General features: G+C 42.1%; 1 protein-coding gene across 2 annotated transcripts in view; it reads left to right on the top strand.

The window, feature by feature from the left end:
* The window catches only part of KLHL29 (kelch like family member 29), a 403,260-nt gene that overhangs the window by 373,232 nt on the left and 12,344 nt on the right, over nucleotides 1–17,684 (top strand). For both annotated transcript variants that reach the window (XM_042829821.1, XM_042829815.1), the window contains 3 exons: nucleotides 581–761; nucleotides 9,200–9,393; nucleotides 16,883–17,027. In XM_042829821.1, the coding sequence (XP_042685755.1) occupies nucleotides 581–761; nucleotides 9,200–9,393; nucleotides 16,883–17,027 (520 nt within the window). The remainder of the gene's footprint in view (nucleotides 1–580; nucleotides 762–9,199; nucleotides 9,394–16,882; nucleotides 17,028–17,684) is intronic.

Genomic DNA, 17,684 nt, shown 5'->3' with positions numbered 1-17,684 from the left:
TTGAGCATCTTAAACTGATTTGAAGGAACAGTACAGCTGGTTCTTCCATTTATCAGCAAATGAAAATAAATAAGAATTTTGTCCTTGAAAATCAGGCATTAAGCCTACAGTGCAAGCACTGAATCTGTTCTGCCCATGTATATGCTGCTTTGATCCATCACTGTATGAAGCACTTGGATTTCATTCTGGACTGTGTCTTGCATCCCAGATAGGTTATGCCTCATAATACCTTCTTGCAAGTGTTGCAGTAATTTAATAGACTGGAAGTTATTTATGAACATTGGAAAGGGTCTATCCCCTTACGTACTTGTCCCTTGAAGTCTGACATCTTGATTTCTTCATGTCATCTAATGAAAAAAGAAAAAAAAAAAGCCTTTGGGACGCATGAATAAATGACACAGATATGCATCATCGGAACAGATGCTCGGTATTGAGGGTGATTTATTTTAATTAGTCAAATGTCATTTGAAGAGTTTTTACTTTGTAACTGGCTTTGATTGCTGTGTGCCAAGCTGCTCCCGTTCCAGGAGCTCATGTACTTCTCCCCTTTTTCTTCCCCTCACCCACACGTTGGTGCCAGGCGGCATGGAGTCGGGTGTCACACTGGCTGACGTCTGGTGTTACATGTCCTTGCTCGATAACTGGAACCTCGTGTCCCGGATGACAGTCCCCAGGTGTCGACATAACAGTCTGGTGTACGACGGGAAGATTTATACCATCGGAGGGGTCGGCGTGGCAGGCAACGTTGACCATGTGGAAAGGTAAAAAAGAAAGAAGAGTGGCGGTTTGCTGGCGCTTTGACTTCTCGCTGTGCTAGAGGTTGCTTTTCCTTTTAAAGGACGCGTCGAACGTGTCGTACGCGTTCAAATAAGCTTTCACAACTGCTAAGAAAGGAGGAAAATATGCAGGATTAGATTTCTTTTAAAGCTTCAGTGGAAACCATTGTTTCGAAACCAAAGATGAGAGCTGCCAGATTGTTTGTTGGTTTGCTCAGGGGAGGGAAGGGAGGAATTAAGGTTCTTTGGACACTTCACACAGATTATACAGTGAACTCGATAGACTAATAAATGTCCTCTGAATTTGGTACTGATGGAAGTCTTAGCAGACCTCAAAAATCCTTCTTTTTTTTTTTTTTCTTTTCTTTTTTTTTTAAATTAAGAAAAGGCAACAGCAAAGTAAATTTCACATCTGCACCCTGCTGGTAAAGCATTTCAGCTCTGACGTGGCTGGAAGGAAGGCCCTGCCTTTGGCGCTATTGGCCTGGGACTTGCTAAGCTTAGAGTAAAACAAGCAGTGGAAACAGGTTTGAATTCCTGGCGAGAGAGGCTGGATAAAGATGGTAAAAAATGGAGGCTTCTCTTTTCAAGAAGAATTCAGATATTTCCTACTCTCCTTTCAAAAAAGGAAGGAACAGAAGCACAAAAGAATGATTTTACAGAGTGGAGTTCCAAAACCAATATCATGTCAACCACAACACTCAATAAAAGCGTAATAACTTCTGTGCATATCAATGTTCTCATTAAAAAATAGAAACCACTGAATGCAGTTTAAGAATATTCCACTCCAAAAAGATTCATATATCCCTAGCCTTACCCAGATACATAAAAGTGCATTGTGACAATAGATGGGTGATAACATTTTTGTGAAAGGTTTTCTCTTACTGAATCTGGCAGCCAAAAGTATGAGCTTTCTGTTTGTGAGTCAGTTTTAAGAGCTGCATTTGAATACTTCAGCAATGTTTTGAGGTAGGCACTTCCTGGTACAAGTTGCCTTAACAGAGAATCCAAAAAGGAGTATTAAAAAAAAAAAAAAGAGAATTTTTCAAAACAGTAGAATAAAAGGTGCTCTTTATCTCTTATTTCTGTGTTTGGAGGTTGCAGCATTTATATTCCATTTATGCAGAGGCTGAGCGTTTTGTGTTTGGATTTTTTTCTAGCATGTATCACAAATGCTGGATACCAAAGCCTATCCAGAAAGAAGCTTTGTCTTGTTCCATTGTCGAGCACTTGGAAAATTAGGAAATGTCCAAAAGTTTTGTTCTTTATGTTTTGGTACAATAGTATGATTACTTTTTTTTTATTTTTTAATTTTTTATTTCCAAAGGATTTCTGCATAGTTCAGTGCTTGAGAGAGGCCAGTTTGTGGAATTATTGAAGGCTACAGAAGGAAAACATCTCTGTAAGACACTGGCTGCAGGTCTGGAAATTGTAGAGGATGAGGCAAGCAGACAGAGAGCAGATGGTACCTGTCTTATGCATGGCCAGGAAGGTCTGTCTGGTGCTGAGTGATCAACGTTCACATATGCCCTTAGTTTTGTGTTTCTCAGTCTTCACAGTTCCAACACTGTTTTGTCAAGGAGAGAAGGATGTGACAGAATAGCCACTGGAAAGGATGTGTACTGAGGGAAAAGGTCTGCAGGTAACATTCCCTCCCAGCGCAGGCATGGGCAGCTGACTTTGGTGATGCTCTCAGCAAGCCAGGGAAATGCAGCAGCAAAGAATGAATAATAAATAACAAATAATAGCAGTGAATGCAACACGTGAGTGTTGCTTCACTCTTTACTCTGAGTTTAAGGTGGGCACTGCCCTTGGGACTTGCTTTGAAGAAAATCTCACTGTTTCATGAAGTTTTTTTTATTTCTGAGGGCATTTGTCTTGTAATGTAAGGTGGGAAATCTTTAGCTAAGAGAAGTGTTGTCTTGAATGTGGGAAGAATCAAGCTCAGGAGAGATAAACAGTCTTCCATTCCATCTCTTGATACAGACCAACATCTAAATAATGCTACCGCAGAGAGATGTCTTGATAAATGTCCTTCATTAAAGTCTTCCTTTTCATTTTTCCCAGTCTCATTTCTTTCTCTGCTGTAACTCTCATGGCCTCGCTTTAATAAAGCATCCATAGCGTCGGCCAGCTGAATACACCCCAGATGGAGCAAAGTTGCCCCCCTCTCTTTCCCTATCGCCGTTGTCACCCAAGCCCTTTACACAAATGACATTGCACTCTGCAAAGTCACACTCAGGCCCTTGGCATACCCAGCACAGCTCAGTGTGAGCAGCCCTGTTAGCTTGCACTTGTAACCACCCCACCAAGAGACTTTTATGTAGGAAAGTAGTAGATTTCCTCCCTATCATTTCAGTGCACGCTGTCTCTACCACAATAAGGATGTCTTGTCATGGGGATTTGCTAAGCCTGTGGTTATAATTAATCTGCTATTGTCTATAAAGTGACTTGTGAAATGCAGCCATGGAAAAAGTACAACATGGCCTCTTTTGGGTTATGCCAAGAAATGAGAGAGCTTTTTGGATGTTTCCTTTCTTATTCTTTGTACGACAGTGGGGAATTACAGAAGCAAACAAGCCATTGCTGAAGCCGTGTGTTTTGAAAAGGATGTTTCAGGGGTCTGCTGTAGAAATGCAGGTGAGAAAAAGATAACCTTCATAGCTGTACTGAGCAAACTCATGCCTTTTCAGACAAAAGCAGTCCCCTTTCGGACCAGACAGCCAATTTTTTTGAGCGTTCAGTAATTGAAGAGTGGGAATCACTGCATTCATCTTTGCCAACAGTGACGCCATCTGAACATGGGGTTGGTACTTTCAAAAAACAAAACAAAGCATTGAAATACAGAACATCATCACTGTAATTGCTCAGTTATCTGTTGTTGTATGCTCAGTTCATACTCAGCTCTTGACTTTGCCCACTCTTTTTCCCCCCAGTGAGAGCTACAAGAAGCTGGCCTCCCTCATATTTATGTGGGGGCTGAATATTCCTCTTTGACTATTGTGCTAGGGTTTTGGATGGGACAGTGAGATTTTTGAGTAGACCAATGTGGAGCCAGGAGTTGAACTTAATGATCCTGATGGGTCCCTTCCAGCATAGGATATTCTGTGTTCCTGTTCCATCCCTCCAGAGGGGAACCTCTCTGTCATTCCAGCAGGTCTTACAAAAGCACTATATTAAAATAACAATAAAGTGACATGATCACATGCTCCAAGTTATGTGATGCCAAAAACTACATTTACCTTTGCAGGTTTTGTCCCTCAGTGTTAAATTTCAAGGCTGCACCCTCTTTTTAGTTGTTTTTCATCCCAGATGGGGCATCGTCGTCCTGTTATCCACCTCAACAGAGCTATGGGGATTTAGCCAGGCCTGGTGAATAATACAGTCCTGGACTGTGCCACCAGTGAAAAGAGCAACTCACTGGACATCCTCTGGGCCATCTACCGCCTCCTTTCATGCACATACATCTTATCTTTACCAGCAACATTTTGCTTTCTTCTTATTCCTCCAGCTGAAGTGTGATGCACCCAGCTCAGGCCAGATTTCAGGGTTTTCGGTGGCAATGTGGAGGGCACATTTCTGGTTCACAGTGACTTACCCCAACTTCACCAGTTAGCAGCCTGTGCAGGTGGAGTCTGTGGAGTTTCTTGCTACAGCTGGTCTCTGAAGATGGCAAATATATTTTCGCCCAGTTTTCTTCTTGTTCTCCACCTGTTTTCTGGGAATTTTTTGAATATTTAATCCTAAGTGGTTAAAACATTACAAGGATGCTTTTATTCCACTTCATATGTAAAACTGTACATGCCATTACCTGATTGCGCTGAACACATCTACTGCACCATTAGAAAGCATTAAAGCAAGCAGGGACCATCGAACTCCTAATGATTTATGGCACCAACTCCTGAGCTCTTCTGTCTGTATTCTCACTTGTGTCATTGATGCTGAAGGGTGTAGCCTCAACAAAGAATGCTGGTGCCACTTAAATCAGTGGGTGTCTTCCCATCAACTTCAACACAGTTAAGACTTTTTACCCTTTATCGATCTGTAAAGAGGCAGTAAAGTTCTGTATTACACGACTATCATAAACAGACAGGTAGGAATCTTCTATTACTCATCTCAAAACAATATGCACCTGCCAGGCTGGCTGAGTTATGAGCCCATTCTTGTGAATATACATGGTATACATTCAGGGAGAGTTATGTTTTTGGAATGGCTGTTTAGGAAAATAACGGCGTGACCGCAGTTCTCAATCAAGCCCCTGTGGCAAATTTCTGTGTGACAGGGAGCGAGTCATTAGGTATTAGGCTAGAGAGCATTACACTTTCTGTCTCTTTCTGAGATATGACTTGAGTTGGGAGGCGGAGAAATGAAGTGGATCCACGAAGTAGGATTTTAGATAATGGATGGGCCTTGTAATATATGCAATTTGAGAGGCGAGAAGACTGCTTATGCTGACAAGACAACGTATGAGACTAAAAGTGTGGATATTTGGGTGCTTTGTGGTTATTATCTGTTTGAAGGACAGAAGAAGATGAATCCCCTTGACCTGACAGCACTTTTACAATAGGGTTGTCTAAAACTGGGAGATTACTTCAGCTGGCAGTGTATACTTGGAAGACAGTCTAAAAAATTCAACGTAAAAAATAAGCCTTATAAGCTTTATAAACTGCTTCAGAACCCACTGTTTTATTGATGTCTTAAGAAAATTAAATATATAGCCCTGTGCAAGAATAGTTTCTTAAGCTCCTCAGAACAGTCAAAAGAATATAAAAAAGGCAAAAAATAGTAAACCATTAGTATGGTTTTAAACAACATGTGAATCATCTGAAGAGCAGATCAATATGACACCGCACAGCTTCATTTTGAATAGCAGCTTTCCTGCAAACAGAATTAAATAATGTATAAGAAACTGGAGAGTGCGTGTCTGTAAGCTACTGACCATGGTGGAAGGATTTTATAAGGAATAAATGAAGACACTGTTTAACCTAGGAGAGAAATTAAGAGACTCTTGGGGGAAAAGGTGCTATTTTCAGATACTGAAGAGAACAGAAGTTGACTAAGCAAGGAACTGTGTGGACTGAAGTGAAGGGCTTTTCTGCTGTTAGTATCAAGGCCACAGGGGAAGAAGAAGAGAGGAGGTGCTAAACCAAAAGAGTGAAGCAAAAGGAGGATCCAAGCCTGCAGATGAAACTCTGAGCTTGGAGACTTTGGAAAAGTAGCAAGGTTGTTTCTGAGTGTGTTTTCCTCACACCTGGGCTGCATTTTTTGCTGGGTTCAGATCATTTGCCGTGTCGAGGGTATATAAATAAAACATAGAGCGTAACGCCTGCACAAGGGTCAAGTGAGAGAACACTGTCCATAGCATGCAGGGACTGCAAAACATAAGGAGTCCATAACATGAAGTGAAATGTCCTTGAAGTTTCAAGTTGAGCAAATTGGATGGGCTTTGTAGGCCCTTAGCCAAGGACAGGAATGGACACATTGAGACTACAGGGAGCATTGGAGGAGAAGGAAGAAAAACTTTGGCATGGCTCAAAGCCAGCTCACATTAAGTCTCCATTTATGTCTTCAAACAGGGAATCAAATGCAAAGCTTGACTAATGGAAAGAGATCAAAGTGATTATTTTTTAAATCAGTTCCCTCCCTGCTGGCCTTTGAGCAGCATTCAAGGAGGCAAAGAGCCTCACCAGCCCCAGTGACGGCAACACTGGAGGCGGAACAGAGAATGGAAGGGGCAGAGGGCAGAGAGGCAAAGTGTTTGAAGTTGTTTCCAGTTCTTACAAAGGTTGTGAATATTAAACCTTATTCATTTTTAAACCAATTTAGTTAATCCAGTGCTAATCCCTGTGTAAACACATTGAGAGTTGATTTGAAAGATAGAAATCTGCCTTGTGGTGGAAGACTTAAAGAGCTTGCACTACTTAGTTTGTCCTATAGAAGGTGAAGATGTGACTTTATTCTTTTCTGCAACTCCACGCATGAAGGAGAGAGCTGATAGCAGATATTTTTATAATCTAACAGAAAAAAAAAAAAGGTGGGTGGGAGATGTAGGCTAGAAATCAGGTCTGCAGTTTTGCCAGGAGGTCACGAACCAGAGAAATCCAGTGGAGCAGACTGGAATTAGATATCAGGAAGCCATGAAGGCACTTCCTTCTCTTTTTCAACAGCAGGAATAAGTTTGGCACTTAAGGGCATTGTTTCATTGAGCAGCCTGTGTAAAACCCAGGTTGGGTGGTGGTGTTGGCTGGATGAGAATCGTCTTCCACCTTTATGGTTCACTGACTTTTGAAACCAAAGGGCACTCAAGATGAGCGCTGTGTTAAGCTGTCCCACTTGCACCCGTGTCCCATGGACTTGCAGCCTTTGGCTTTCAGCAGATGAATTGAAACCAGTCAATTTTGGTTTCCCGGTGGCTGTTGAAAGAGCAGGACACAGAAAGATGAATTCCATCACTGTAGAGCATAACCGTGAAAGTGAGCGAAAAATGGGATGTAGGAGGCCTGAGGTCCCCATAATGAGAAGGAGCTGTTGTTTTTGCAGTTTGAATCTTCTGCCAGTATTGCTGTAGACATGAGCCTCAACCATATCCAAACTCCAGCAAATTTGAAGGATATATATTCATTTGTCTGAAAATGTATTGGAATGATCAGAAAATCATTAACAGTAACGTGCCTGTCTTGAAAACAGAGGTCTGCCAAATTTCTAGCTAATTTAATCAATTTCTTAACCAGTTTTAATACATAACAGCACACCAAAAAATTATTTTTGAATTACCAAACCCAAAATACTGCAGTAGATGAGTTGATGAAGTGTAACCAAAAATCAGTGTACGAAACTCTTCATATAGTGTGACATTCTGCCAATTTTGCTTTGGGCAAATGCAAGAGATGCAGCACACAGTGCTTTCCCTGGAAGAGCTGTTTGTGTAGTCAAGCACGCATCAGTAGTCTCTGTTTTGGTACCAAACTTTATAAATCAGCCCAATATGGGTTTGTCCTCTTGAACGTTCCCAGCACCATGTACTTTAATCTCATTATTTTTCTGCCCTTTGATCACTTTGTTGTAGATGAATTTAATTTCTCAGTAACTAATTTACAGCATTGTAAAATGCAGTTCTCCACGCTCATTATAAGGGACTTTACCCATTTTTTTCAGTTAAAGTTTGCCTCCCTCTTGCTTTTCCTTCATTTATGAGTATGTTAATTACTTTCAGCGATATTACTTGGAAACTCATTAATGCATTTTCATTAAGAACATTAGCTTGTGCTGTTCCACCAGTCACATCCCTTTTGCCACTCGTACTTTTCCCAACTTTGGACAGTGAGGATTTGAGGGGCACGTTACAACAGGAGAATTCCCCTGCCACTACATCATTTTCTAGAGACGGATTCGTGGCCGTGGATTCATTTAATGTTCTCCTATTGCATTTTACCAATACTAAGAATAAAAGCCTTAAATGGGTGATGAGGGCTTCTGTTTTTGCAGTACGCAATTTTGAGTAATCGCTACTCAGGCAAGTCCTAGTTGACTGAATGTGCCATTACATGAAAATATTGAAGCCTAAGAATCACATTATTTTCCACTGTCTCCAAGATTCATTTTAGAGCAGCTATTTGGATCCCTGCCACATTATCTTTAAGAAAAAAAACTGACGTCTGTACTTGTGACATTGTCTAAAATGAATCTTTATCCATGGATTATTAACTGCGTATCCCTTATGGTCAATGGCTTAATTAAATCAGATAATGATGACCTTAAAACTAATTTAGCACTTTCATACACACTCTTTCTGTTTGCTTCATGTCAAATACAGACACGCTGGTAAAATCTTATCCTAGCATTAAGATTTGAAGCATCCTGCAATGAAGCACATGGTTTGCACAATGGAAATTAAATGGAGGCAACTCACTCTGGCACAAAATGTGCCCCGCTGGTCAGTTAACTGGAGCAAAAAGAGCTATCGTGTCACATTATAGCGCAGGTGAGATCTGTTCCACGAGCTGAACAACTGAAGTATATGAACAGTTGCCTGCCTGCTGTTGCTATTGGATATCACTGCACTGATTTGCAAGAATAATCTCATTGTACAGTCATTAATAGAAATTAATTAGAGGAAGACATCTTAACAAAGATGTCCTAAGTCTCTTTAACTTGGACTAAAATGAGGTTTGAGAGGCATGAACGGAAAATAGAACTAGCTTTCTCTGTGCTTTCATCAATGTTTTAAAAGCTCAGAAAAGGCATTAATTACACTATTTACCAAGTCGTTGAATTTGTATGATGTTAAAAAATACATTTCCACCTCTGCTTTTCTTCAGCTTGTCAAGCTGCCTTTCTGTTTTATTCCAGCCTGCTTTCTCTGCCTGTCTATCCTGCCTTCAACTGACACTGCATCATTGCAGCTCACTCTGATGTTGTTGTAGGTACGATACCATCACCAACCAGTGGGAGACCATCGCTCCTCTGCCCAAAGCTGTGCACTCAGCTGCTGCTACTGTCTGTGGTGGGAAGATCTATGTCTTCGGTGGGGTGAACGAAGCCGGCCGAGCTGCGGGGGTCTTGCAGTCCTACATCCCTCAGACCAATTCATGGAGTTTTATAGAGTCTCCAATGATCGGTAAGGGAATCGTGTTGTCAGAGTGAACCCGTATTATGACAGAAATCTCTGCGCTTCAGGTATTTTAATGCCTTTGCAGAAAGCAAATGGGTTGTAGGGAGGGGGATGTGTTTGTAGCAGATTGGCAGGAATGCATGCATTTTATACCAGAGAGGCAATTATCCGGATCTTCAGTGAAGGCAATTGTCACTCATTAATACAGCTAGTTATCAGCTAGAAGTGATGAGTTCAAAGTAGAGGAGAAAGGAAAGCAGTTATTAGGTGTGGACAACTGGTAATTTTAGACCCAAAAACTGTGAAGTGCAGTGAAACTTTATCCTAGCATTGTGTGTTGCTCCATGCTTTAAAAAGCACTGCTCAGTTATTGGATTGTTACCCACGTGCCTGTTCAAATTGTTCCTGTCCTGTCGCAAGAGGTGGTCATTCTTAACTGGGATATAGCAGTAGTGTGAAAGGCATAGAGGCTCCAGAGTCTGAATCCTCCAAGACCTGAAGATTATTAAAACTGTGTTTATTAGCATGTGATGCCCTAGAGCTCTCTGAACATTTTACAGGACAGAGCCAGATGCTCTACAGAAGAAGGGTAAGATGAGGGGTCAAATTTTCTACTACACCAACCAATTTCAGATGTGCAAACTTCCAAAATGCTTAAAAGATTGCAGTTTATTTGCTTTCTGTGCCAACTTGCACCCTAAGAGCCGAGGCTGCTTTTGGAAGCAAGGTTTAGCATTCAGGCTTACAAGGACATTCCTGCAGGTAACAGCCATCAGGAGCATGTGCTCTGTGCTGGATGGGTGGCTATGGGCAGCTTTCCATCTGGATGTGCCCAAACACCTGAAGAAGCAGCACTTATGCAGTCATTGCAGAGAAGCTTGGAGGCTGCCTTTGTGTCCCAAACCTCTTAGTCATGCTGAAACGTCATAGAATCATAGAATCATTAAGGTTGGGAAAGACTTCTAAGATCAACTTAGAACCATTGACTTACCATCAATATTGCCCACTAAGCCACGTCCTTAAGTACCAAGTTGACCCTTTCCTTTCACACCTCAAGGGATGGTGACTCCACCACCTCCCTGGGCAGCTGTTCCAATACCCAGCCATTCTTTCTGAGAAGAAATTCTTCCTACTATCCAATTCAGACCTCCCCTGATGCAACTTGAGGCCATTCCCTCTTGTCCTGTCATCATGACAAATAACAAGTCATGGTCTGAGTGTTCAGCCTGGTAGACCAAGTATGAGTAGGAAGTAATAAATGACACAGTATACAGTTATGAGGCATTCAGGCCACCTAGGCACATTCAGAAAGCTAAAACAAGCTTGTTACTATTATTATGACTCTCTTCTCAGTGTTCCCTAGTAAAAGAAATCACGAGGCATTGGTGTGGCCACAGCTGGAGCCTCCCTGGTGAAGGCAGCGCTGCTTTCCAGCTCCCTTGCTGCTGTTTGTGTCCAGCCTAACATAACATGACATGCATATGATGCAGCATGAAGCGCCCAGCGGGAGGGCGTTAACCAGCAAAAGTCGTGTTTCTGTAATACAGCAGTGCAAACAAACCTATTGCCTGGCTTTTTCCATCACAAAGCTACGGCTGCCACTGTTCATTTAATCCACTGACTGACAGTATGAGGTTTTCCAGTTCTCAGAGCGTACTGCAAAAATGAATGCATTATGCAAAGAAGCGTTCCTTTTCCGTACCAAGATAGTACAAGTGCCAGCCACAGAGCTAAGCAATCATTCCCTGGACTCATTATACTGTCTAGCAGGCATCAACACCACATGTATTTGGAAAAATCATCCAAACCATCCAGAGGTGAGTTTGTCACCAATCAATATAGCAGATGTGTATTATCATTTCCTAACAAAAATACACAAAAGTGAAGTTAGAAGACAATGCTTCTGTTTTCTTAATGTAAGTAAAGTTAATTAGTTAAGTTGAAGGCTTAAAATATGTGATGAAATGTGGAGTTGCTGTGTGTCTCTGTTGGGAAATGTGTAACGCCAGATTATTTGCAAATAAAGTAAAACGTGGGAGAAGTGGAGAACCAGTGGAGAATATCCAGAAAAGTGAGCTGATATGATTCTTCTTCTTCTCTAAAAATGCTTTAGGAATATTGGAATACATTTTTATTCCACCAGCTCTACAAGAAGCAGAGTATCACCTGTGCTTGCAGAGTATCCCCAAAGAGCTGAATGATACTCCATGATACTCCATGATACTCCATGTGCAGTGCAGGCAACCTTTACTTAAAAGAAACAGGGAGTAGGAGGCTTGGAGTACTTTTTAGAAAATGGAGATAAGGTGAACTGTGTAATTGCTGGTGTGCTCTCGAGATCCTCAAAGCTTTTTTGTGCATGTTTGTGAATTCTTAAGGTGTCCCCCTGGGCTAAATAACCTGAGACATCTGACAGTGAGTTGTGTGGTTTAAGATCACTCCAGAGATCAGTGAAACCTCTTTGACTTCAAATGGTTTAACAGGTTATTTAAAAACACCTCAAGCATGCTCAAATATGCAACAGTAGATGCAGGTGTTGAAAGTACCTGAGGTGTCTGGAGATCTTTAGGCTGGTGTTACCTGCTCAAGTCACTGTGGTATTTTGCAAATGTCAGCAAGCTGAATGCAGCATGGCACGTGATTGAACCCAGTCAACACCCAAGGCAGTGCTGGCATCAACCATGGCAAGGGAAAGGGTCATTTTAGGATAATATTAATAGAGGTGAAGCAGGCTGGATACTGAAATCTTGTCTGTTCAGAGGTATGGAGTGGGGACCCGTAGCTCATCTACTCAGCTTAGCCCTTGCCCTCTTCTGCCTGCCTTTCTCCTATGAATAAGCATTGAATCCAGCCCCAGTTTCCATTTATTTGTAGCCCACATGTGCCATGAGGTGACATGAGGTTGCTCCACTTCTGTTCTCCCAATATGTGGAGGCAGCAGATGTTCCTTCAGAAACACAATCCACAACTCAATGTTACTCAGATAGAGGAGCATCCCAGGCCTTTCCCACTGCACATTTCTGGTAAACCACCGTGCACCACACCTCTTCCTGCATTTTGAGCTGTTAGAAGTTTGTTGCTGTTGAGCCAAAGTCCTACAACAGTAAGTGAAGCCAGGCTGCATCCTTGCAGTGCCTGCCTTTCTGTACCTAGACCATTGGCTGACTGCTAAAAATACATTTCTTGCCCAGCTTCCTAAGTTTGGTCCTATTTAGGAAGAAAGCAGTAGGCATGCTGAAGCCAGTGATTGTAAGTAAACCTAATTGTCTCGTCACTGCATCTTAGTTCATGTTGTGTCTTCATATCAAGGCACTAAAATACAGCTTTGCTGGTACTCTGAGCAGTCTGTATCTGTACCGGTGTAATTACAAGTTTTGATTAGTGCTTCTGAATTTTTTTGAAAACAGTGTTTCTTCATTGACACTACTAAATTCTAAAACCTACTGAAAACTATGGGAACACACAGGACAAAGATCTACGAGCATTTCTGGTTTCTAATCCACGTGTCCAGTTCTTCCCCATACTATTCACTATTCAACTGAAATGGGACAACCACAGAGCTAAGAATGCAATAAATATATGGAAAACAGTGTTAGCAGCATCTGCACATTTCTATTGCTCTGTTTGATGTCTTAAGTTTTGTTAAAATACATAATGAATCATTCCCATGTTCCCAGAGATAGGCCCACCAGGCCCTCCCCTGGAGCACACTTGCCCACCAGGACATTCCTCAGCCTGCTGTCTCCTGTGTCCTCAAACCAGAGAATGCAGACATCCCTGCTCTATGATAACAGCCCCATGCCAGAAAGGCTGATGACATCCAAGACCTTGCTGCTATATCTGCACCTCAGCCTCCCAAGCTGTGTGATGGATCAGACCACAGTCTCACAGCTGCTGAGGGACACGGTCTTATCCACAGCTGTGCCATTCTTGAGCTTGTCTGCATAGTTTCAGGGATGGGAAGAGATACTATTAAAAGCAGATTTAGCTTCTGTTAATGAGTCTCCTTTCTCCAGTGTGCTTCACCATGTGAATTGATGTCCTTCCTGCAGCCTCCTGTGCCTGCAGGGACACCTCTGGTTGCAGCCGAGTCGGGACTGGTGGCACATTGGCGTTTCTTCCTCCTTCTAAAAAAGTTTGGCTGGTTTTGTTTCATAACCTGTTTCTATATGGAGCACTGTCTTCATGCCACTTTTGTCTCTGACGGTGTGCTTTATTGGAAAGCAACAAAAGATCTTTAAGCAATCGTGGATGGGAAAGCAGAACTATGGTAATTGACCACATAACGTACCAAGAAATCTGAGAGCCACAAAACACATCACAGACAGCATGCTGCTGTTACGAATTGAGCACACTGGCAGGTTAAATTATAAACCCCATGTGAAGTGCACCTACAGCTCAAGGATTGTCTTTGAGTGCATACCCCTTCCTGCAATGACCCGTCTTGAGAAGAATAGAAATACTTACCTATTTTCCTACGGCAGCAGCAGAAGAGAATGATGTTATGATATTATCCACTTGGAGAGAAGAGTATCTTTTATCTATTATTTCCTTTACATTTACTCTGCCTTTTAATCTCAAGAATGCTTGCTGTCTTGGACAAATCTCATTTAATGTTTTCCAGCCTGAAGTAGATTGCCGTGTCTGACAGCCCCAGCATTTGAATTTTGGAAGGGAAAGGAGGTTGTATCTCCAAAGCCTCAGTTCCCATATTCCCAGTCCTCTGTCGCATAGGACCTGGTGTGACACCCAAAAGCGTTGACCAAAAACATGCTTTTGCTAAATTAGGGTCCCCCAGCACCTTGCATTATTACGAGGTTCCAGACCATCAGTGGATGGTCTGTAAGGCTGGAGACTCCTGGGTGCTTTCACAGGGTTACCAAGCCCTGGAAAGGACAACAAAGGAAGGGTGGTGAGGTGAAGTAAGGTTGCAGACTGAAGGTGGGCATCCACGCTTAGTTGGTAGTTTCCAAGCTCCCCGTATCTGTCTAAACCTGTGGCCTCCATGGTAACAAAAGAGAAGTAAAACAGTGTTTTCTCTCTACTCGTGCCTAGAGGGGTGTCTCTTGTGTCTTTCTGCCATATCTACATCAGGATCAGGACACTGTGGATTTCTCCCTTCTTGAAAGAAGCAGCAGAGCTGTCTCTGTGTCTCAGTCCCAGGCTCACTTTATACCAATTTATGAAATTGCAGCTAAAGCCAGAAGTACTAAAAAGACAACAGATAGACAGTGTCTTGAAAAATTGATGAGAATCAGGCACGTTTGCCTCTCAAAAGAAGAAAGAAAAAGCGTATCAGTCTGCTCATTTGAAAAGAAAAAAAAAATCACTATAAAAATAACCAAGGGGGTTTCCCTCTTTTACTCTGACAAAAAGGAACGTGCAGTCAGTGATTCAGTCTCCTGAGAAGTCGCTGCTTCTGCCTTGAGGGAGCCCCAAATAATTTCCCTGTGAGATTTGGGAGTTGAGCTCTTTTTTTTCTTTTTCTTTTTTTTTAATGTGATAGTTTTATTCTCCTGCAAAATAGTGCTGGTGGGAGGGGGAAAAAAACAGCCAGGAGAATGTGATAATTAAATATGGAGAACTTCTGATGAGTGTCTTAGCTGGAAAAAATGTCACATATGCAAGTCTGATTTGGAAAGGGATGCAAGACGGGTTGTTAGGACAGATAAGTCTTTCTGATGAATTATAGTGGCTTAGTGGCACTGAGAAGAAACTGAATATTCCTTGTTCTATTTTCTGGATGAATTAGTTTCTTCCCATCTGTTCCCAAGGATCAGTGACATTTTCCTAATGCATCTGTGTTTTTTGACATATGCCTGTAGATACTGAGAGTAATAGGAGCCCAGCTTACCCCATAACGTGTTTTGTCTGTGCTGCAGGCCCACACCTCCCCCAAAACCAAACCAGACAACACCACAGCCAAGCTGGAACAGAAGAACACCATAAAATCATTGTTATTTTCCTTCCAGTTTAGTAAATTCAACCCCCAGTTAAGGAAATTACCACTCTTCTGGACACGTCCAGCAATTTCTGCTTAACTCTGGTCAAATTAAGTCTCTCGTTAAATATTTAATGGAATCAGATGGTTATAAAAGTACCTCAGGGTTACAATGCCAGCCGGGCAAGAGGTAAGAAAATGCCAAAAGTAAAGCCCAGCAGGGTTGATTTGAGCCCACTCCTTTTGTTGTTTGTAAAAGAGAACAGAGGATCCCAGACGTGGGAGGAACACTCAGAGTCCTTGGATGCTACATGGAGACTGTTAGCAGTGAAGTAAAAGCACTGTAAGGATGGAGCTCTCCCCTCCAGTGTGTTGTCCTGCATGCCCCATCCTTGACCAGCAGCATGACATTCCGGCTGATTCCCCACTGGTGATGCAAGAGAGTTGTCCTTTACTGAGCATACACCTACCTGCATGTTTTGGAGACGCTTTCTATAACTACTTACAGAGAATTTGTATAGGAAGACCAAAGGATGTGTCCCCTAGCACTAGGACAGTCATCTAGGAAATGCCTGCTCCGAAGGGCTGCATTATTGGAGAACTAATTGTGAGACATATTTTCACTCAAATGAAGCAATGTACTCCCATCTTTTGTTCCCAGACGCTGCTGATTGGTTTCACTGAAATGCTGATGAAAAAAAAACTGTATCGCATTAAGACAGACACCATCATGAGAAATTTCAGCCCAACTGGCTCCTGGTTAATAACGTGCATATGGCGTGATAGCAGCATACGGGACAAGTCAACTAATTAAATTACAAGGATTTTTTTTGATAAATTATGCTTAGTTCTACCAGTTTTTGTAATAATGCTTCCGCTAACACAGAAGTTTTAAAGCATCCTTGGAAATTCTGATTGAGCTTAGGATAAGGCACTTCCTTAATTTCACAACTCAGCTTCGCACGGTTCATTGCTAATGTACAGGAATGTTTGGAGATACTTCTCACATCTAAACAGAGAAATGCGGGTAAATTTATGAGACAGAAGGGGAGAAAAAGTTGGGTCTCAGAAAGCCTTCTGGATTGTGTGGGTGACCTTCCCATGAGCTAAAGTAGAATACAGAGGAGAATCAACTCTTGAATATTATTAAGTGGGACTCTGCACTGTGGGATTCTTCTGTACTTAGCTACTTAGGAAGCATCTGGATTAAAATTTGCAGCAATTCAGAATTCTGAAACAACTTGACATCTTAATTTCATATGTAAGAGTGGTGCTTTCACAGTGATTCCGTTAGGCTTTGCGAGAGGATAATTGTACTTTCCCAGTTTAGAGGGAGGTGTGTACTGGGGAATGAAGGACTGATGAACTTTAAAAGTGCCTTTGAGAACTTTGAGAGAGAAGAACAAAAGCAGGAAAGATTTCCTCATTTTTCTTTCCCTAGCCTTGGAGGTTTAGAGAAACGTGACTTATCTATAAATAAGGGGAATGTATAAATAAAAAACAGTCTCCAAACCTGAGCCTAAAACTGATCTCAGTGTTGCTTTCCATTGACAGATAACAAATATGCTCCTGCAGTCACTCTCAATGGGTTCATCTTTATTCTTGGAGGAGCTTATGCACGAGCAACCACCATCTATGACCCAGAGAAAGGCAATATTAAAGCAGGTCCCAACATGAACCACTCCAGGCAGTTCTGCAGGTGAGAAAAACCCTTCAAATCGAATTACCAGTGCCTTAGTATTTTCTGCTGCTAAATAAACTAATACTGCCTAATAGTGAAGGGGAAAGGGGAAAGGTGAGTACCGTCTGGGGATTTTCCTCTTCCTCGTGTTTAGGGATGCAGCATTTTCCAAAGTACTCTTCCAGCACCCTGTTATGGTTCTTGCATCTCCTCGTATTCAGGCACCATGGATCAAGGGAGGGAAATGCCTTGGGCTTCTGTAGCAGACCACAGTCACCTTGATTTGCTCAGTTTGCCATGCGTAAGCGGAGGAGGATCAGTACACGCTATATTAGACTGCCATCATGTGGGATTGGTTGTTTGCTAACTAGCCAACAGAGACCTGAAAGGAAAGAATACTGAATAAGCACCACACACTGATACTAATTATTATTTATTATGTATCTTTGATTGCTTTTCGGGCTCACTGCTCTGATCCCAGTCACAGGTTTAACAAACTTCCCAAACTGGCATACGAAAATAAAACTTGGCACCCATCACAGACACTGGCAGGACTTAAAGGCCTTTTCAAAAGTATTACGTTACCATTACAGAGAGCAGAGGCTGGCAGCTCTCAGGCAGTGCTCAACGCCAGCCCCTCACAGAGCAGTTACCGGCCGAGCTGTCCATGTCGTG

This window comes from Centrocercus urophasianus, unplaced genomic scaffold, assembly GCF_019232065.1.
Source record: "Centrocercus urophasianus isolate 14NV4802_14NV808 unplaced genomic scaffold, USGS_Curo_1.0 seq_10, whole genome shotgun sequence".
In the NCBI taxonomy this organism is placed as follows: Eukaryota; Metazoa; Chordata; class Aves; order Galliformes; family Phasianidae; genus Centrocercus; species Centrocercus urophasianus.
Note: the sequence above shows the minus strand (reverse complement) of the source record. Positions and strands in the feature narration are given on the sequence as shown.